The sequence below is a fragment of the Electrona antarctica genome (genome assembly GCF_951216825.1).
Source record: "Electrona antarctica genome assembly, chromosome: 17".
NCBI lineage: Eukaryota > Metazoa > Chordata > Actinopteri > Myctophiformes > Myctophidae > Electrona > Electrona antarctica.
This window is the reverse complement of record NC_136798.1, coordinates 38907412-38925114: the sequence shown is the minus strand read 5'-3', so window position 1 is coordinate 38925114 and position 17703 is coordinate 38907412. Positions and strand designations below refer to the sequence as shown.

The 17703-nt window shown below is 44.0% G+C and overlaps 1 protein-coding gene across 1 annotated transcript in view; it reads right to left on the bottom strand.

Annotated features, from left to right (window-relative positions):
* The window catches only part of LOC306941109 (uncharacterized protein), a 62306-nt gene that overhangs the window by 11777 nt on the left and 32826 nt on the right, over positions 1 to 17703 (bottom strand). Inside the window, exons 12-17 of the mRNA XM_079526424.1 lie at positions 13354 to 13509; positions 12325 to 12564; positions 12045 to 12216; positions 11371 to 11929; positions 9432 to 9579; positions 9148 to 9256 (exon numbers count right to left, since the gene is read on the bottom strand). Coding sequence (XP_079382550.1) covers positions 9148 to 9256; positions 9432 to 9579; positions 11371 to 11929; positions 12045 to 12216; positions 12325 to 12564; positions 13354 to 13509 — 1384 coding nt within the window. The remainder of the gene's footprint in view (positions 1 to 9147; positions 9257 to 9431; positions 9580 to 11370; positions 11930 to 12044; positions 12217 to 12324; positions 12565 to 13353; positions 13510 to 17703) is intronic.

The following is a 17703-nucleotide window of genomic DNA, read 5'->3' as shown; positions in this document are numbered from 1 at the left end:
ATATAAAGGGACGTAATTCATTGCTCCAAGTGGGTGGATTATGTGGGCCATAAATGGGCCGGACCAATTTTGATATATATTGATGACGCTCAACCGGTGTTCTCACAATGGAAACAAACGTTTGTTTTTGTCTTATATGAAGAGTGAGCTATAATAGAAATATAAGAGTGGTCTCACCTGGATACGGTGCCAGTTCCTCTGCTCTTCACTGTGTGTCTGTGTGGGATGAGGCTTGCTGCCGTAAACGCAGGTGAAACAGGAGCGAGCGTTGCAGCCGTGGTCAAGCAACAGTTTGAGCATGGGGAGGTGGTCCATGCTAAGGAGCACCGCATAGGGAAACACAGAGGGCTGGGTGGAGATGGAGGCGTTCACGTCAACTCCGTACTTCAGGAGGAGGGACGCCATCTCCATATAACCTCTCCTGACGGCAACCAACAGGGGGTTGAACAGGTCCAGGTTGGGGTTGGCTCCAGCTTCCAACAGCATCTCAGTCGCTTCCAGGTTGCTGTTGTAGACGGAGAAGTAGAGCGCAGTGCTGCGTTTGTCTTCGTACTTGTTATGTCGCTCTTCAGAAAGCTGGAAGTCGGGGTCGAATCCCGCCTCTAGGAGAAGTTCCATGATGTCATTGCAGTTGCGCTCTGCGGCGATGTGCAGCGGACTGATGCCGCTTTTCATGATTCTGTTCTGGCTGGTGACGGGAATCAGCAGGGACACGATACTGAAGGAACAAAAAGTAGACATTAAAACCACAGGAACACAGAGCCTGGTGTCTTTCATTACTGTAAAGCAACTTCACTGTAGAAGGTTATTAGTGATTGATTGTAAACAGAGAAGTGTTCTGACCAGGAGTGAGAATTCTGCACAGCCACATGGATGGGCAGAAGACCAGACTTGGTGGATCTGCTGACGAGTGCTTTGAGAGACAGGAGCACCTCCACGGTGGACACATGGCCATTCTTACACGCTTCATAGAGCGGCGTTGCACCGTCAGCTGCAGCGCCGTTAATATCAGCACCTGGACACACAATATAGAACACAATCTGTCCGTCTATCTGCGCATGACTGTCTGTCTGTCCCAGTAAAATATAAACCCAGCAACAGGCACAATGGCGCAGTCAGTAGCGCTGACAGCTAGAACGTCCCGGGTTCCTGCCGGGTATGCTGTGGACGCTGGTTGTGTGTTCTCTCCTCCGCGTCATCAGTGCCCTGCAGGCCCATACCCTATAGGTGGGGTTGGCGAAAGGGCCTTTCTGCGTGCAGTTTGCATGTTCTCCCCATGTCCCCTATAGGGTAGGTACCCTCACAATAAACATGCAGTAATCATGCCTCCCACCTGCTGATGGAGAGAAAAGGAACATGTTGCATGGAACAACGTGTTCCTTCCACGTGCTATATATATATATATATATATATATATATATATATATGTGAATACTGGACAACTCACCCCGGTGCTTGTCCGTTTTTCCTCCCGGAATTTTCCCCAGTGAGGGGGATAACTTGTATTATGCTATTGGCTGTTTGTATTCTTTTTGGAAAAATATAAAATGATACTCCTATGGAAAGGCTTTATCATTTTACTTATATTGACCCTATAAACAATTTAGTACATGTAAGGTTTTGCCCACTCAAATGGTACCTCGTCAGATAATCCCCACATAGCCTACAACAACTTCTGTGAACCGACTTCACTGTAGTATAGCCTTTTCATAAATACTTAGACCGTCTGCTGTCGTGAGAGTTTATAGTTAGAGATATTCAAAGTCCAGCGGCCGTCCAGCCTCTCCCACCCCTCACTGAGGAAAATTCAGGGAGGGAAACAGAAAAGGGGTGAGTTGTCCAGTCCTGTTACCCATGTGCCTACCGTGTTTGAGAAGGAAGCGTAGTGTTTCTAACGTTCCATTCTGAGCAGCAGTGGACAGAGGAGTCATGCCATAGTTGCTGGTTGCACTGATTTTGGCTCCGGCTTTGACCAACATCTCGCAGATGTCCACGTTGTTCTGAGAAACAGCTGCGTGCAGCGCTGTATACCCATGGATACATGGGGTGTTGACTGCTGCGCCGTAGCTTAACAAAATGGCCACCAGCTCTGCATTGTTCCTCGCACATGCTGGGGAGAACAGACATCGTTTGGGTAAACATATATACAATAGCTTCTGTTGAATTAGGATGTACAGCAGTTTGTCTGTGATTTGGTGTTTCTACACTACTACTGTGTCTACTACTTTCTTAACATGCAGAGGTTAATGTTTTGAAAATACTTTTTTGCGTTTTTTTTTTTTTTTTTAATGAGCAGCAGATACTGTAGCATGTTCATTTGTTAACATTTTATTAGAGGTAACACAGACAGATGTTTAATGTACAGATGAACTAAATAAAAGGAGTATTCACTAGCAGCCCATTTCTCAACCCTGGTCCTCAAGTACGCAACTGATTTATATATAGCCTACCAGCTACCAATGAATGGTTATAGAGGCAGTAGTGGCTCAGGAAGTAGAGCTGCTACTTGGGAATTGGAAAGTTCCCGGTTCAAATACCTCCCTAGCTGCTTAGGCCAGTCAATCTAAGCTAAGAAAAGGGGTGTGGCCCAAAATATAGTAAAAGTAAAAGGTTTTTAATATGATCCCCAGGGTCATCCAAATAACAAAAATTAAAAAAAAAAAAAAGAATTGTGAATTATATTATTAGTGGATCAAGGTAAATTCAGGTGTTGAAAGTTGGGGTACCATTAACAACCTATATATAAGGCAAAACATTTCAAAGTTTCATTATGCTTTAAGTAGCATGTGACATGTCAAACTGAGGTGCTTTCATGATTCTGAATCCATTGCAATCCATTGCAAATTTTGCAATTATGAAAAACACTCCTTGGGCTAAATTCGGACATAGCCACTTGCCCAAATGTGCCCAAACATGATGACCTCATCACATTTGTGATGACGGCTATGGCCGTTTTTAGCTCAAGGAGTGTTTTCCATGCAAAACTAATGCTTGGAATGGATTCATAGAATAGAATCTAGAACTTTCAACGCCTGAATTTACCTTGATCCACTAATACTGTAGGCTACACGGTGCTGCGCTACTACTTGCCTATCGGGCCATGGCTCTTTAGTCGACTGGTAACGTACTGTACTGTGCCTTTGGAACGGGGAACCCGGGTTCGCCTCCCGGTCGAGGCTACATTAGTGGCAGCGGTGTGTATGGGTAACCTCTACAAGTATGTTCCCGGGCGGCACAGACCTTAACCTACAGTAGGTAGTCGACAGCTCCGTCAGTCTCCCTGGGGTGAAGGTCCCCCCAGTCAGTCGAGCCTAGCTCCTGGCTGGCGCACTTGGACGCGCTTCCAGGTGGGGACGCGACTGTAGGCTATACGGTGCTGCGTTACTACTTGCCTATCGGGCCATGGCTCTTTAGTCGACTGGTAACGTACTGTACTGTGCCTTTGGAATGGGGAACCCGGGTTCGCCTCCCGGTCGAGGCTACAATAATATAATTCACAATTCTTAATATGCTATTTGGATGACCCTAAGGATCATAAAAAAAACCTTGAACAATTACTATTGCAATTAATTTTGGGTCAAACCTTAGATTGACTGGCCTAGCTCCTGAAGAGCAGGTTGGTGCCTTGCATGGCGTCCTCTGCCATTGTGAAACAATGTGAATGATAAGTGCTTTGGATAAAGGCACTATACAAATGCACAATTTACCAGTTTTCACCATCTTCTAACTAGTCCCTCTGTAATGAGCAAAGTAGAATGACAACAAGAACCCTGTGTGAATATAATTAACTCAAAGGTTGTATTGAGCACAAAAACATTTACTACTAGGAGCCATAGGATAGGAATCCAGCAGTATTAGAATCCCTGGTAGGAGAGAAGACCAACAGTAGTAGGTCACAAAGGAACTGCACTGGGAGCCACTGACTAAACATAACACTGCGTATTCCTGCATTATCAATGACTAACTGCAGCACAAACTGTGGTGTTTTGTACCTTTATTGAGAGGAGTATCTTGATACTCATTCACAATTTCGGGATCAGCTCCTCTCTCCAGCAGCAGACGGACACAGCTTGCACTCTCATCGGTGACCGCTAACATCAACGCTGTCTGTTTCTTCGCTGTTTTCTCGTTCAACATCCCAGGCTGGGCTGGAAGAAACAAGACACACTGACTAAACTAAACAGAGAGAAGATAATAATAATAATAATAATAATAATAATAATAATAATAATAATAATAATAATAATAATAATCCCCAACCATGTCTGCTGACAAAGTGTTCTTCAGAAGGACAATAACAAAACAAGTGTTTGTGTGTTACCTGTCAGCAGCACTCTGAGACAGGCTTCCTGGCCATAGGCGGCTGCCTGGTGGATTGACAGCCAGCCAGGCTTACTGGACACCAGGTTGCATCCTGGGACGTTAACTAGCTTTCTGACTCTGTCGGCGTCACCAGTCTTTATCGCTTCCAACAGAGGATCTTTCACCCTAGAAAACAATACACCACAATATACACCCCATATCTGCACAGGCAAGGAGTTAGCGTCCCGACGGTGATATTGTGCAAAAAAAACTGTCCTGATATGGAGTGTTGGCCATATTGTTGCGACGTAGCCTGAACAATCCATTAACATTAACCATTAAATAGTAGCGTGTAGATCTCAACCAATAAAAGTCTTTGGGGCCGCAAAACCTCGCTCAAACAGAGACTGCGAGCGAATATAGGAGGGGTGGACGACGTCGCTGCACGGCACGTCACACTGACTCTTAAATGACTCGACCATGGAATCTCTTGCTCTGGAGAATGGAGATATTATGATTCTCAAATTGTTTTTTCTCTTCCTTTTTTATATTATAATAAAAATATTGATATTGTTACTTTGGATGGGTTAAATGCCGGGGACACATGCTACTTTATGTTATTGATGTGGTCTGTGTTACAGGTGTTTCATCTCACTCTGTTTCTGGGGCAACATGTGTAATGTTTCCATTGGCACTGCAATATGCCACATGTGACTGTCGTGTTCACTTGAAGATAAGGCTGTATATAGTATACTCATACCAAACCCCTTCTTCGTTAAATTGTTAGGCTAGGTTAGGTCAATAAGAACAAATTTACGTCATATTCATTTGTCTGTCAGGCACCTACCGGTCAGCACGCTTTGTGGTCGGAGGATTGGGAGAACTGTACTGAGCGTTGATTCTGTGAGTCAGTAGGGGGTTGGGCCTAGAGCTGGGGGAGCTTTTGGGCCTAGAGCATGTTGGGTGCTGGGCTGAGTGCTGGTGCTCTGAAGGTATTGGGTGGTATCGGGTGGTGTGCTGAGAGACCTCTGCATTGGGTGGACATGGAGTTTGTCTGATATCTGTGGATGGAGTTGTATTGTAGTCTTCACTGAAGCTGCGTTCGATGGCTATCTGGATCAGCTCCTCGTCGGACAGGTTGGTGTAGAAAGAATAGTCCTCACACCCCAACGATGGACCAGATGCTCCTGGCATAGAAAGGCTGGCTGTCTCCATGACGATGCTGATAAGGGAGAATAACAAGACGATACAGAAATAATCACACCCGTGTGAAGTGAGGGGCACTCTTATCATTATAATCATCATACATCATCTCATGAACAACTGAATGTATGTGATTTGTTAGTCGATTTGCTAGTCTACATATGACGTAAATTTTCCCTTCATTGTCAATGGCATTTAATGTTTGTGTTGCCACAAATGTACGTTATATTTGAGGGACATTATGACCAAATGTCTCCTTTCATTGTCAATGGAAAATATGAGACGTGTGGGGACAAAAGCTATATATAGGAGGGGCTCAAAAATCTGATATTCCTGACCCATTCCAAACAAATGATGTCCATGGTCAGCTGTCGTCCCCCCGGTCCAACCATGTGTACCATGTATAACCACAGCACATGACATCATCATCATCATGACAACATCACAAGATGTATGTTTAGTTGATCACATGACGCTCAGCTTATCTGACCGAGTGGCAGTGCAGCTCTGTCACCCCCCAACCACAAGGCGCCATGATGAGGTCCTTAATATCAGACACTAAACCAGGCCTGGGCAACTTTGATGATGGAGAGGGACACTATATTTTCACACTCACTCCAGAGGGCGACATACATTGCATACATATATATATATTTTCCCGTAAATGAATGTCCTACTTTGTCATTCTGCCACACAAAATTGCAAAAAATATCTACAAGCTCAAAACGCTTTTTGAGCTGGTAGATCTGATATTTTTGCTACATTTGAATTGGAATCTTGAATTATTGTTTGCTATTTTTGAATTGGAACCCTGCAAAGTTAAAATTGTATTTAATTTCAAATGCATTTTGTAATAATACTTATGTTAACTTCATGAACTTGAATACAAATACATTGGACCAACGACAATATCATTTTAACACTAGTCATTAAACTACTAATGTAGACTGTAATTAAAGTGGGTTATGTTTGCATTGCGTTTGGAATTGGAAACAGCTGAAATCAATAATATATAAGTATTCCAATATTAACCTGCAAGCCGCGTTAAGTGAAGGTGGGGGCCCGCGGGACGCCAGTTGTCTATCTATACACAAAACCATTCCCCATCTCAATGTCAACAGTCTTTCAGAGGAAACAAAACAGACTAGAAAGTGAGCAGGAAGCCATCTATCCAGAGCCCACACATTTTGTGAGGCAGTAATAAGACAGTTTGAATAGTATTATTATGATACATCTGATTGATATATATTTTTACCACACACTATTATTCAGATTAAATCTTCTACCAAATTACCCACCCACAGCAAAGTTTGTTACAGCATCTGATGTGTATTGTTGTAAACAAACATGCTTTATGATGTCGGCCACTCACAGTTAACAGTTTTTGTATTGAGTTTTACTTGAAATGTACTGTAATTCTGCAAACTGTTAATAAAACAATCAATCAATCAATTGTGATCCATTGTCACTTTAAGAGATCTGGCGGTTGCCTTTAAGAATATACTGGGCCATCGGAATAATGACATTGGTGATGTCCTACAAGGCAATCAAGGGCACTGCCCATCTGTTTGAATAACTACAGTAACCACAGTATTAGTGTAAAGTAGCAATATTCAAAACTAACCACAGTATTAATGTTAAATAATTGATAGAGTATAACCCTACTAACCACAATGTTGGTGTTACGTAACCATTGTATTCATAACGACAGTGGTAATGCTTAGTAACCATACTATTCACAACTAACCACAGAATTCATGTTAGAGGTCCTTACATTTACAATGCAGATTGTGGTCCTCTCCCGTTGTCCTCCTCTTCTCTGTCAGACTCGCAGACTGTCTCTCTTTCTCTTACTTTATTCTTAGACTGTCACATGATTTCAGACACTTTATCCAACAATATTCATGAAGCACATTTCACTCGCTCCAAAGATTGCAGGTTTACAACTGAGAAGGCTACTGTAGTATGCCCCCCCCCCCCCCCCCGCCCTCCTGTCATGTGCTTAAGTCCCATTGTAGGGATGCCAATGCAACAACTGGTCAGCTGTTATTGTTTACATCTCAGCGACCTTGACCATTGCTGGACTGGGTCAAAAACACAGCCCTGACATATTGACATATTTTCAGAGGCAGATAGGCTGTAACTGTTAATCAGTGGTCGTCCCACATGTCTGAAACCAGATATGGCTTCACATAATATCTGAAAGGGCAGTGATTTTGCCATCCAGGCTTTGCTATCAAATGCTTAGCATAAGCCTGATGTCTCTTCAGAGGCAGATCATTGGTCATCGCACATATCTGAAACATGATAAGGCTTAACCAGGGCAGTCATTTGGCCATTCAGGCTTTGATATCATAGTATATTTTTAGAGGCAGATATTGTGTCACCTATTTTGTTGAGATTCTGAATTCTTATCAAGTGAAACGCTGTGCACGTCGGTTGGATTTTGAGTATTTGTATATCATGGAACACTGGCTGCGGGTAAAGTTACGATGAAACTTTGACACAAATCACATTTAGTACCATGCAGCCAACCAGGAGACTTTCAAACTAATGTATACAGTAACTCTAAGTGTAAATTCAATAAGGAAGATCTCTTGTTGTCATTCACAGCTTGAGACTTGAATTCTAGACAATCTGCAGTCAGCCAATCAGGCGATTCATGCACTGCATGCCTCTGACACTTGTCATTGTCTTTTCAGAATGCAACAAGCAACCCACATCCATCCCCCGCCACCACCGGCGCCTAGACTTCAATGGGGGATTCTCCCTATTAAACGCCACTTTTCCTTGAACGTAAAGTCTCATCGCCAAAATGTTATCTTGTATTCAATAAAACATTTTGTTTGCGACAACTTCATTTCTCACTTTATTAAAATGTTTACGTGAAAAGGCTACGAAGCTGTAGTATGATTGGAACCCTTAAAAACAAAAACATTACATTACATTAGCAAAACACACATTCAATACATTCAAAATGTCAGAAACCTAGACTATGTATGTAATGAGAAAAAAAAATCACACCTGTGTGAAGTGAGGGGCGCTCTTATTATCGTACACGTACATCATCATGACGTAAAATAGAATAAATAATTGCTCAGACACTATATGACGTAAAATTCTCCATTCATTGTCAATGGGAATTTAATGTTTGTTTAAGACGAGGTTTGTGGACGTTAACCAAAGGCTGGATGTACAGTAGGAGGGGCTCGCGCCTTTCAAAAAATAAATATAGCTGCAAGCAGCGGTATGACAGAGCCACGCCATAAAAGCATGGACTGGATACTGGAGAGGACGTCACTTGTTTTGTTACGCTGATTGGCTGAAGGGGTTGTCTGTCAACGCTGTACTCCCACAGCCAACCATTAGCCAACCATCCGCACAAAAATGAACCAGGCTACGAAAGTCCCAGGAGTGGATCATATAACAATAGGGGCCTTTGTCCCTTCATGGGCTTGGTCCCTAAATAGAACACTTTGGCCCCAACGGCAGAAATCAGTCACATAATGCTGCCCCAGTCCAAACTACTTTATTTCCCCAGGCGTTTCAGTAGGCAGAGATCTTTGAGTGACCAGTGGTTTAATCCATTGTTCTGTTTAAGTGTCCAGGTCCAGTGAACAGTCCACTTCATAGCAGAGAAACTTGACGAGTCTGGAAGGAAGATCTAAATCCCTGAGGAGCTTTAACCTGCCGACACCAACCAGATGTCTGATCCTCAGTCTGCACAGCTGCATGAGAGGATGAGGAGGCACTGTAACACACACACACACACACACACACACACACACACACACACACACACACACACACACACACACACACACACACACACACACACACACACACACACACACACACACGTATGTTATGTCATATCACTGTGACTAGTTCTTGAAAAAGCCTCTCTCGGCTGTCTATAAACGTACCTGCTTTGAACTTGACTTCTGTGCAGAGTGGAGAAGAGACCAGACGTTCCATCAGTCTGGAACACAGCCTGACGTGGCTGACGTAGTTTAACAGCAGAGAAATGAGAGGTCCCACCATGATGGACGGCTTGGACACAGCCTCACAGAACTACACACAGGATAGAAAACATACAACTATAGATAGGATATAGAAAAAACACACAACTAGACAGCCAGGAAACTATGCTGCTGCTGTCCCACTAACCTCTCTGTTACCCCCTACAGATCTCAGATTACATTCTCCCTCTCTCTCTCTCTCTCTCTCTCTCTCTCTCTCTCTCTCTCTCTCTCTCTCTCTCTCTCCCACCTAAACCCATTCACCCTCAAACAATCACTACATGTAACCTGGCCTGGGCTGGTTTAGTGGTCCAGGCACCTTGGCTGGTAATCCAGCATGTACAGTGTGTCGTGGGTTCGAGGCCCGATCCCAATGTACTTTACTGTGTGTCTTCCCACCATCTCTCTCCCCGTTTCCTGTCTACCTACTGCTACTCTAAGGCAAAAAAGCCCAAAAATATCTTTAAAAAGAAAAAGTGTAACCTGACCCCTCCGCCTCTCTCTCGTCCACTATCCACTCCACACTCCCCCTGATTCCTCTCAATCTCAACTGAATCTGCAACCTTCTCCTTTCTTTCCACTATTGAATCTGTGTTTGACTGTCAGTGCCCTAGATCTCTTCCAAGCCAGCATGGTTTATATGCTAGTTTACTATTACAATTTACAATTTAGGCATTTAGCAGACGCTCTTAATCCAGAGCGACAAAAAGCATGGGAATACATCACATATATAAAAAGCATTTATCAAGAAACATGCGTAAGCTAAGAACGTAACTAGAACATATCTATATAATGACACTATACATATAAACTATACAGTTTATATGTATAGTGTCATTATATAGATAATAAGAACGTAACTAGAACATATCTATATAATGACACTATACATATAAACTATACATATATAGTTTATATGTATAGTGTCATTATATAGATATGTTCTAGTTACGTTCTTAGCTTACGCATGTTTCTTGATAAATGCTTTTTATATATGTGATGTATTCCCATGCTTTTTGTTCTTGCTTAATGTAAATCGCTCTGGATTAGCCTGCCGCCATTAATTAATCCCTCGATTGCGTATTGCCATGGTTTAATCACGCGTGACACTTACTTTGAAGAGCCAAATATCCGTATCGCATTTTACTATGAAACCATTCCGTGTGTGTTGACGAAGCTGGTGCTCGTTCTCTCGGTCGGTGGTGGAAAAAGTGGACCGCGAGTATCACAGCGCCTGCTACAGGCCGTTGAAAACGCTTGTCTGGGACAAAGCGTCCTCTGCAATGTCGCTTCTGTGAGATAAAGCCGTCTGAAAACAGAGCCGGCAATGTTAGTGGATGCGCGCGCATTTTCAAAATGGCCGCGCCCATTGTGTCAGAAGCATAACAAAGCTAACGGACGGTAGATTTCGATACGATCGTATTAAAACATGCATTAATGAATACATCGCTGTTAAAACGGCTTTTCCGTTTGTGGCAGGCTACAAGATTCTACGTGTTAATATTCCTATGTTCCTGGCGGGTAAACGATTAAGAGCGTCTGCTAAATGCCTAAATTGTAAATTGTAATAGTAAACTATGCCGATATAACGTGGTGTTGGTTAATTATTCTTGTGATATTTGGACAAATGCTAGTTTGTTGACCCAGTGCCCTATCGTTTCTTTGTGGCACTTCATTGTGCTCACTGCACACTTTATGTGATTATTTTTACCCTTTTATTTGCTATCCATGCTCGGCATTTCTCGCTCTGCTTACTACGATCCATGACCATGACAACAATCGAAGAAATCAAAAAGTCATGTATGAAGAGTGAGCTTGAATAGAAACATAACAGTGGTCTCACCTGGACACAGCTCCGTGGAGCATCACGGTTCCAGTTCCTCCGCTCTTCACTGTGTGTCTGTGTGGGATGAGGCTTGCTGCCGTAAACACAGGTGAAACAGGAGCGAGCGTTGCAGCCGTGGTCCAGCAGCAGTTTGAGCATGGGGAGGTGGTCCATGCTAAGGAGCACCGCAGAGGGAAACGCAGAGGGCTTGGTGGAGATGGAGGCATTCACGTCAGCTCCGTACTTCAGGAGGAGGGACGCCACCCCCAAAGAGCCTTTCTTGATGGCAACGAGAAGGGGCTTGGACAAGTCCAGGTTGGGGTTGGCTCCAGCCTCCAGCAGCATCTCAGTGGCTTCCAGGTTGCTGTTGTAGACGGAGAAGTAGAGTGCCGTGCTGCGTTTGTCCTCGTACTTCTTGCGTCGCTCTTCAGAAAGCTGGCAGTCGGGGTCGAATCCCGCCTCCAGGAGAAGTTCCATGATGTCACTGCAGTTGTGCTCTGCGGCGATGTGTAGCGGACTGATGCCGCTTATAATGATTCTGTTCCGGCACGTGACGGGAATCAGCAGGGACACGATACTGAAGGAACGAAAAGTAGACAATAAAACACAGCAACACAGAGAGCCTGGTGTTTTTCATTACCGTAAAGCACCTTCAGTGTAGTGATTGATTGTAAACAGAGAAGTATTCTGACCGTGCGTAATCTTTCTGCACAGCCACATGGATGGGCAGGAGACCAGACTTGGTGGATCTGTTGACGTCTGCCTTGAGAGACAGGAGCACCTCCACGGTGGACACACGGCCATTCTTACACGCTTCATAGAGCGGCGTTGCACCGTCAGCTGCAGCACCGTTAATATCAGCACCTGGACACACAACATAGAACTCTGTCTGTATGTCTACTAGCAGTACTAATGGTCCTGGTAGGATAGGATACTAGCAGTAAGGGGGGGGGCATGCATGATGCCACCTACCATGTTTGAGAAGGAAGCACAGCGCTTCTAACTTTCCACCCTGAGCGGCAATGGACAGAGGAGTCAGAGGAGTCATGCCTTGGAGTTTGGCTCCGGCGTCGACCAACATCTCACAGATGTCCACGTTGTTCTGGCGAGCAGCTTCGTGCAGCGCCGTATGTCCATGGATACATGGGGTGTTGACTGCTGCACGATGGTTCAACAAGATGGCCACCAGTTCCGCATTGTTCCTCTCACATGCTGGGGAGAACACACATAAACATGATATCCTTTATCATACAGCTTTTGAATCTGCATGGTACGAAGTCCATCGAAGTCCCTCTGGCAGAATATATGTGTACATCACTATACCTTTAGAAACCTTTATACCTTCATATTTGAGTAACACATTTATTTACAATCCTCTTGAAAGTCTGAATACATTTTACCGTGATATAATCTCTCCTCGAGCCACTAAATAAAATAGTAGGCAAATAAAATAGTTATAGCGAGAAGACGTGTTCTGCGATGGAGTTCAAGGATCAACCTATGTTGAAAGCTTCTTTTTAAGGATGTTAGGGAGTCCTGGTATTTGATATAGTAAAATCAGTAGTACTGGGGGCGGTCAATATATAGAATAAAAGATAATAATAGAATAGAATAGAATAGAATAGAATAGAATAGAATAGAATAGAAAACCATCAATATCCTGGTATAGAATAGAAACCCGGTGTGATTGGTAGCCTATTATATTTTCCTTTCTGTAAGAGAAGAGCTGTGTATTTGTGTTATGATCTATCTCCATCGATCCATCCATCCATCCATCCATCCATCCATCCATCCATCCATCTATCTATCTATCTATCTATCTATCTATCTATCTATCTATCTATCTATCTATCTATCTATCTATCTATCTATCTATCTATCTATCTATCTATCTATCTATCTATCTATCTATCTAATCAGCTGTAGGGGTCTCTAAGGAACAGCATTGGGTACCACTGAATAGACATAACACTGCTAATTCCTGCATGTCATCACTGGTACCTTTATAGAGCGGAGTCTCTCGATCTTCGTTCACAATTTCAGGATCAGCTCCATTCTCCAGCAGCAGACGGACACAGCCTGCGTGCTGTTTTTCCACCGCTAGCATCAACGCTGTCTGTTCCTTCGCCGTTTTCTTGTTCACCATGCCAGGGTGGGCTGGAAGAAACAAGACACAATAAACTAAACAGAGAGAAGGTCAAAGAATCCCCCAAAGAGCCATGATGTCTCCTGTCAAAATATTAGTATTACATATTACACCAGTTTTAGCTGCACTATATTGGCTCCGGGTTGTTTTTAGGATTGTTTTAAAATTCTTTACTTGTTTATAAAGCATCGCAACTGTCATCAGAATCACGATCGAGTCAACGATCAATTTAAGAAAATGCATTTCAACCAATGAAAAGTATTAATTAACACATTGATTGCCAGGTATTAAATACCTTTCATTGGTTGAAAAGCATTTTCTGAAATGGATAGTTCCAGATCTTGTGGAGTGGAGAGTGGGGGGAGTGTGGGTGGGGAGTGGAGAGTGGGGGGGTGGGTGGTGAGTGGAGAGTGGGGGGAGGGTGGGGAGTGGAGAGTGGGGGGAGTGTGGGTGGGGAGTGGAGAGTGGGTGGGGAGTGGAGAGTGGGGGGAATGTGGGTGGGGAGTGGAGATTTGGGGGAATGTGGGTGGGGAGTGGGTTGGTCCTTGTTATGTAAGCACTGTTCTGTCCAGTGTTGATGTGGGGGAGGTTAGACAGGAAGCGGAGCAGAGGACTGAGTGAAGTCAAAACCAGATGTCTGTCTGCTACCAAAGTCAGATCCAAGACGGTAAAAGCGGGCCTCAAATGTGGACCATCAGAGTGGACCGAAGGAGATTAACTATTTGGGTTTTTTAAAAGAGAGATGTCGTCCAACAGCTTTTCAGCTGCCGTGTCAGAGAAGGAACAGATCTACCACGCAGCCATGCTGAAGCAGCCTGTGATAAAGTTACACAGAATGGAGAAGGAACAGATCTACCAGGCAGCCATGCTGAAGCAGCCTGTGGTAAAGTTACACAGAATGGAGAAAGAACAGATCTACCAGGCAGCCATGCTGAAGCAGCCTGTGATAAAGTTACACAGAATAGAGAAGGAACAGATCTACCAGGCAGCCATGCTGAAGCAGCCTGTGGTAAAGTTACACCGAATAGAGAAGGAACAGATCTACCAGGCAGCCATGCTGAAGCAGCCTGTGGTAAAGTTACACAGAATAGGTATGTGCATGTTTTTATGTCACTGTGAACTTTTCTTTCATCTTCAACAGAAAAGCAGAAAAGTACTGGTAGACTAACGGGAGTAATACTGCATGCGTGTGTGTGTGTGTGTGTGTGTGTGTGTGTGTGTGTGTGTGTGTGTGTGTGTGTGTGTGTGTGTGTGTGTGTGTACACACACACACACACACACACACACACACGCACACACAGAGAGAGAGAGAGCTGAAGTCATCAGGCAGGCCAGGAATGTTCCAACGGCCAATCTCTGCCTGGCAGTTGCTGCAGTCATACAATACAACACAGCCTGCATGTTGTTTTAAAACATTTTATTAATGTTTTTTTTCCCCTCTCTCCTCAGTCTCCATCACAGATGTCTTTCCTGATCAACTCAAACATAGCAGAAATATTAATCTAAAAAATAACCAGATAATTCATACAAGCTTGAAGCCATACCACTGTGACCAGTGTGGGTCCAGGTTCAGCAAGAAAAGTCATCTGAAACAGCACCAGATAATTCATACAGGAGAGAAACCCTACAGCTGTGACCAATGTGGGACTAGGTTCAGCACAAACAGTCATCTGAAACAGCACCAGAGAATTCATACAGGACAGAAGTCCTACACCTGTGACCAGTGTGGGTCCAGGTTCAGCAAGATAAGTAATCTGAAACAGCACCAGAGAATTCATACAGGAGAGAAACCCTACAGCTGTGACCAATGTGGGACTAGGTTCAGCACAAACAGTCATCTGAAACAGCACCAGAGAATTCATACAGGAGAGAAGCCCTACACCTGTGACCAGTGTGGGATAAGCTTCAGCCAGAGCAGTACTCTCAAACTTCACCAGAGAATTCATACAGGGGAGAAGCCCTACCACTGTGACCAATGTGGGACCAGGTTCAGCACAATCAGTCTTCTGAAACGACACGAGATAATTCATACAGGAGAGAAGCCCTACCACTGTGACCAATGTGGGACCAGGTTCAGCATAATCAGTAATCTGAAACAACACCAGATAATTCATACAGGAGAGAAGCCCTACCACTGTGACCAATGTGGTAAAAACTTCAGCCACAGCAGAAATCTCAAACTTCACCAGAGAATTCATACAGGGGAGAAGCCCTACCACTGTGACCAGTGTGGGACCAGGTTCAGCACAATCAGTCATCTGAAACGACACCAGAGAATTCATACAGGAGAGAAGCCCTACGCCTGTGACCAGTGTGGGAAACGATTCAGCGAGAACACTAGTCTCAAACTTCACCAGATGACTCATACAGGACATAAGCCATACCACTGTGACCAGTGTGGGGAAATGTTCAGCCAGAGAGGTGCTCTCAAAAGTCATGAGATAATTCATACAGGGGAGAAACCCTACCACTGTGACCAGTGTGGGAAGATGTTCACGAAGAGAGATCATCTGAAACGACACCAGATAATTCATACAGGACAGAAGCCATACAACTGTGACCAGTGTGGGACCAGGTTCAGCACAATCAGTCAGCTGAAAATACACCAGAGAATTCATACAGGAGAGAAGCCTTACCACTGTGATCAGTGTGGGAAACGGTTCAGCCAGAGACGTAGTCTCATACGTCATGAGATAACTCATAGAGGACAGAAGACACCGCTGACAGTTGGACATTTTGAGTAAAAATCTTCTCCCAATGATGTTTATTCGTGACACGGTCGTGGATGTCTGTCACGTGTCGAGTCTGTCGACTTCATGGATCCCCCCACCCCGCGTGGGGGAGGAGACCTCGCTCAGACAACTTTACATGCACCACAATTAGGACGGTTCTCCGGACTGAATCGGGGGGGTGGGGGGAGATACTGTAGCCCTAAAATAACCCATTTAGACCCGAGGACGATTCTACAAAAGCCTTCTAAATCCTGACAGTTTTCTGAAAAACCCATGTTTCTATGTCAGTCATTCTCAAACATTTTCATGTCAAGGACCCCCAGAATTATATGTAATTGGCTGCCGACCCCCATCTGAAAATATGTTGCTCCAGGGACCCCCCAGAAGCAAAGATTTGAGTTAAAATGTTTGGCTCTGAAAGAATATATATTCAAACTAGACTTTCACTACATTTTCACGATTTAAAAATCGCGGCACTCGGTGCCGCGCCATGAGCTTGTAGATCCAGGGCCGGATTAACACCTCTGAGGGCCCCTGGGCACTGAAGCTCGAAGGGCCCCCCTTCACGCGCGCGCAACATTTTTGTTGTTTTGGAGCCGTTTTGGGGCAGTTTTATGCCGTTATATTGGCCTATTTCCGGTCGCCTACCCCCCCCAGAGTGACAGCCAATCTAGCGCATTGTTGCTGATTTACACACAATTGCACTTTTCAGCTGCCTTCTCACCAACAATAAAACACTAATCTTTTTAGACACCATTTATTTCATTCGGATTAGCAGGGAAATTTTCCGTGGAGCTAAAAAAAAACAGACATTTTTTTTTGAGGGGCCCCTTGTGCCCAAGGGCCCCTGGGCACGTGCCCAAAGTGCCCATATGGTAGATCCGGCCCTGCGTAGATCTGCTATTTTTCAATAGCTAAAGTATAACATAATGCTTAAAACACCAAAAGGGGTTCCCGCCCAAAATGGGATAAACAAGGGACGGTGCCCCTGCAATCTGTACCTTACATTAGAGAACACATTTAAAGCATTAAAAACACATATACACAAGGCAAGTACTTGGGTGTAAAGTGCATCTGATTCAGCAGCGATTTTCTTTTAAGAGCGATACGGATTTGTAACTATAAATAACTTGCTCATATGGTGCAATATTGCTTTCAAATAATACTTGTAATATACACTGTCAAAGTGCACTAGACTATTAGTTATTCTTTTTTGTATTATTTACTATAGTCCTACTAGACCCCAGGAAATTACGTCTGGCCACAAAAGATCACAGGATCAACTGAATGTGAAGTGGTGACAAACTGACATATTGAGCCATACAACAGTATGGCATCCCCCTATAGTATCCCCCTTCACATTCAGTAGATCCTGTGATCTTTTGTGGCCAGATGTAATTTCCTGGGGTCTAGTAGGACTAATAAAGAAAAATCACTATAAAATTGTGTAACAAAATACATAGCCCCATGTTC